This window comes from Gossypium hirsutum, chromosome D12 (assembly GCF_007990345.1).
Source record: "Gossypium hirsutum isolate 1008001.06 chromosome D12, Gossypium_hirsutum_v2.1, whole genome shotgun sequence".
Classification (NCBI taxonomy): Eukaryota; Viridiplantae; Streptophyta; class Magnoliopsida; order Malvales; family Malvaceae; genus Gossypium; species Gossypium hirsutum.
The window spans coordinates 37,608,332-37,613,010 of NC_053448.1; the positions used below are offsets into that span (position 1 = coordinate 37,608,332).

The 4,679-nt window shown below is 37.3% G+C and overlaps 1 protein-coding gene across 1 annotated transcript; it reads left to right on the forward strand.

Annotated features, from left to right (window-relative positions):
- Positions 1–413: 413 nt before the first annotated feature.
- LOC107945536 (scarecrow-like protein 6) lies at positions 414–3,151 on the forward strand. Its single transcript, XM_016879589.2, has one exon. It carries the CDS (start codon positions 716–718, stop codon positions 2,813–2,815), a length of 2,100 nt encoding a protein of 699 aa, XP_016735078.2. The 5' UTR covers positions 414–715; the 3' UTR covers positions 2,816–3,151.
- Positions 3,152–4,679: the final 1,528 nt, after the last annotated feature.

The following is a 4,679-nucleotide window of genomic DNA, read 5'->3' on the forward strand; positions in this document are numbered from 1 at the left end:
TTAACAATCAATTATATTTTAAGAAATCATATTCCATTAAAATCATGACATGGAAAAGCATTAAACACTACCTTAAAATTTTAATCAATATTTTTATTAAAGAAATTAAGAGGAAAAAAGAAAGAAATCGAGAGGGAGGTGAAATTGAAAATAAATGGAAAAAAAAATGGCATATGATTTACAACAAAGCCCTCATTGAGGGGTCATTAATTATAATTTCCTTTTTTTCTTTTCGATAACCATTAATAATATTTTCCTAGTAAAATGGAGCGATTAAGGAAACATCTGGTATACACGCGCGGTGGATGTGAGAGTAGGGCTTAAATGAACGACAGAAAACCCTACCAGGGAGATAACTACGTCTACAGACAAAAGCCACATAAAAAAATTAAAAAAAAATACAGAAAAAATAAAGTAGAGAGAGAAAGAAGATGAAGGGCACTTTACCACTTTTATATGTTGCACGCATCCATAGCAGAATACACAAGGAAACCCCATAGTACTACTACTTACAAAGTCTCAAACAACAAGCAAAAAAAAGAAAAGAAAATGGTGTGTTTGTGGTACTAATAAAAAAAAAATGGAGTCTTTGAGGTACAAGATGAAGAAGAGGCTAAGTCTTTCATGGTAGGAGTGTTGTTTTTTTTTTATTTAGAAAGTTTATCAATAGGAAAGTTTTGGGTTTTGGGTGTGTTTTATTTTTTGGTTGTTTTAGATGAAGGCCATGCCCGTATCCTTTGAGGAATTTCAAGGGAAGGGGGCTTTAGATTTTTCTTCTTCAACATCATCTTGTTCAGATTCATCACTGTTATTACAACACCAGCATCAACACCACCAAAAAGAAGGGAAGTGGAAGAACAAGGGAGGAGATTGTTGCTATGTGGGCAGTGAGCCCATTGATAATAATAATAAGACCAGAAGAAAAAGAAGTCCAAGTCCTTCTTCAACACTGTCTTCTTCTCTCGGCGGTGGAGGCAGCGGTGGTGGTGCCTCCACAGATACAGCCGGTGTGGCAGCCACCACCACTGTTGTCTCTGCCACCACCAATACAAGCCAGTCCTTGGATGTAGGAAAATGTGGTTTAGGTATGGAAGATTGGGAGAGTGTTTTGTCTGGTTCTCCTAATCAAGACCAGTCCATTTTGAGGTTAATTATGGGTGATATTGATGACCCTTCTATGGGGTTAAACAAGATTCTTCAACCACCAAGTGGCGGCGGCGGCGGTGGTGGGTCGGAAAATATGGAGTTCAATGCTGGTTTTGGTATGGTGGACCATGGTTTCGGGTTCGATTCCATTACTAGTAGCGTTAGCTTGATCAACAACGTCGACCCTCCTATAAGCTGCTCTGATTTTCCGGTGACATCAAATCCGCCGAGTCTTTTGCCGCCTCCTCCGCCGGGTGTATTTCCACAACAGCAATCACACCTTCAGGTTGTGGATGAAAAGCCACAGATTTTCAATCCGCAGATGATAATAAACCAGAATCAAGCTCGGTTTACACAAAACCCGACCATGTTCTTACCCCTTTCGTATGCTCAATTGCAAGAGCATAGCCTTTTATCGCCTCCGCCGCCGAAGCGATTCAACTCCGGTGGACCGTTTTCGGGTTCGGGACCGGAGCTTTATCTAAGGCGTCAACAGCAACAACAGATCCAAATGCTTCAGCAAAGGCCAATTACAGGGAAACCGAAAATCGTTACGGATGATCTGGCGAACCAGCAGCTTCAGCAGGCGATAATTGATCAATTAATTCAGGCCGCAGAGCTGATCGAAACCGGTGATCCGGTACTCGCGCAAGGGATATTGGCGCGGCTCAATCACCAGCTCTCCCCTGTAGGTAAGCCCTTTATAAGAGCTGCTTTCTACTTCAAGGAGGCCTTACAATTATTACTTCCTTTGAACACTAGCAATACATCAGTTATGTCCAATTATAACATGATATTCAAGGTTGGTGCTTACAAATCGTTCTCCGAGATATCTCCGATCGTTCAGTTCGCGAATTTTACTTGCAATCAAGCGTTACTCGAGGTTTTCGAAGGGTGTAATAGGGTTCATATAATCGATTTCGATGTTGGTTATGGTGGACAATGGGCTTCTTTGATGCAAGAACTTGTTTTAAGAAATGGTGGTGCACCTTCTATGAAAATCACTGCCTTTGCTTCACCTTCAAGTCATGATGATATCGAACTCGGCTTCACAATCGAAAACCTTAAGCATTATGCTAGTGAAATCAACATGGATTTTGATATCGAAATCATGAGCCTTGAGGCCTTGAATTCGGGTTCTTGGCCGTTGCCTTTGCACTTGGGTGAAAACGAAGCGATTGCTGTTAATCTCCCGATCGGTTCATTTTCCAATTACCCTTCAATCTTGCCCTTGGTCCTTTGTTTTGTCAAGCAGTTATCGCCCAAGATTGTTGTCTCGTTAGACCGAGGTTGTGACAGAACTGATGTCCCGTTCCCTCACCATATAATCCATGCACTCCAATCGTATTCCGGCCTCCTCGAGTCCCTTGATGCGGTGAACATGAACCTTGATGCCTTGGAAAAGATTGAAAGGTTCTTCCTTCAACCAAGCATTGAAAAAATCGTGTTGGGTCGACATCGGTCTCTTGAAAGAAGACCTCCATGGAGGAGTTTGTTTATACAATCCGGATTCTCTCCATTAACTTTCAGTAACTTCACCGAGTCTCAAGCCGAGTGTTTGATTCAACGAACTCCGATTAGAGGTTTCCACGTCGAGAAGAGGCAGTCATCGCTCGTTCTTTGTTGGCAGAGACGTGAACTAATCGCCGCTTCAGCTTGGAGGTGCTGATAATGATACCCGGTTTTCGCCCGTAACTTAATGCATTTTTAGTTTCTGATATCTTTGTTTTCCTTGAAATTTTTGTTTTGCCTGTGATTCTCTTAAAAAAGCTAATTGTCTATTATGTACCATTAGGTCCCTATTGTTTCAAATCAAAAACCAAAAACATTTTAGCTAAAAACTGTATGGCTATGTACAGCTTACTTCCGATGTGGGAATCAACTGTTTTGGGTTCTTTTCTCTCTAAATCGTCCTCTGTTGTACACTTAAACAACCAAGGCAAAAAACAAGATTATGGGTAAAGAACCTTTCAAATTGAATGAATTGTTGCTACAAATTTGATTATTTATGTTATATGGATTTTATGGCGCAGCAGTTCCCTAAAGGTTTGGTTTTTATATCAGCATCCCTGTAGGTTTTTGTACTAGAAGTTACATTATATTTTGTTTCTATTTTTTATGTTAGATAAAAAATAAATTGAGATGATTTTTTCTTAAACCCAAATGAAAATATTTTTAATCCCTCTGTTAATATGATCACATGGGTGTGTACCATTGGACCCCTACATGATTAGTTTATAAAACTCATTGCTTTATTATAGAAAAAAGAAAAAACACAATGATATAAATTAATGATAAAAGTCATGTTGCATGTGAGCAGAGGAGAAAAAACACAGAAAAAAATGGGTGATTAAACCATAATAATTTATTATTGTATATTATTAATTAAGTCCTATTTGTAGAATTATTAATACATGGGGGAATTTTTGAGAATTTATTTATTTAAAGAGTTAATTGGAGTTTGGGGTCAATGTTGAAGATGGTGACAAGCCGACAGACAGTCAGGCGATAGTTTAGTTAGCGAGTCCGATCTTAAGCAATGATTAAGACATGAGAGGATTAAAATGTAATTTTATGTGAAATTTTACCCAACTCAATCCATCCCTCCAAGTTGTCTTGGACAACAATTCAAAAATTTTAAAAATTCCAAGTTGACATGATACCGAATCAATTTCATCCTTCATCCTTCAATACGGAGATTATCTTATAATGTAAAAGTAAATTTATATTTTAGTCACTTAACTTAAAAAAATTACAAAATAGTTACTAATTAGGAAACTTTACTGAAGTGTACAAATTACACGTGGACTGCTTTTGAAATCATCGAATCATCAAAATTCATAGAAGCTCAATCAAACGGAGGTGACTGATTGTCTAATGGTGCCACAAATGTGGGGGATAGTGAGAATGTTAAATTCTTTGGCAGGTCCTTGTATTATTTATTGAATACTAAATTAGTCCTTCTAATTGATCTTCATTTTCTTCTCCTTTACTCTTTGTTTTTTTTTAAAGTTTTCTCCAATTGAGTCTCTCTCCCTAACTTAATATTGAAAAATATTTCGAGTATCAACTTCAACACTTTCATAGCTCATTTCAAGCTCGAACATCTCATAACCAACCCAACTTCAAAGACGATTAACTTTTGAAATAGGTAATTTAATCATCGTACAATTAATTTATCAATGTTCACAAAATTATAATTTTTTAAAAAATTAGATATAGAAAATAAAAATGATTATTTTTATTGTGTAATGACTAATTTGCTTCGGGCTTATAGTAAAAGGACCCATAAGGGAATTTAACCAATGGAGGAGGCCTAAAAGAATGAAAGGCCATGATCTTGCGTTCGGACACGTACCGAAAATATATAACAAGACCTAGCTTGATGATGTCAGCTCATCGTATGCATGTATGAGGCGAACAAAAGGTAGTAATCCGAAAACCTTTTAAGAAGGCTAGAATTGAATTATAATTTTTTGAGATATTAAAATATAATTTTATCATATATGATTTTATTATTTTAAAGGGTTAAA

Bases quoted from the DNA above. Each gene is read 5' to 3' on its own strand.
- LOC107945536 (XM_016879589.2), top strand. From the start codon at position 716: ATGAAGGCCATGCCCGTATCCTTTGAGGAATTTCAAGGGAAGGGGGCT.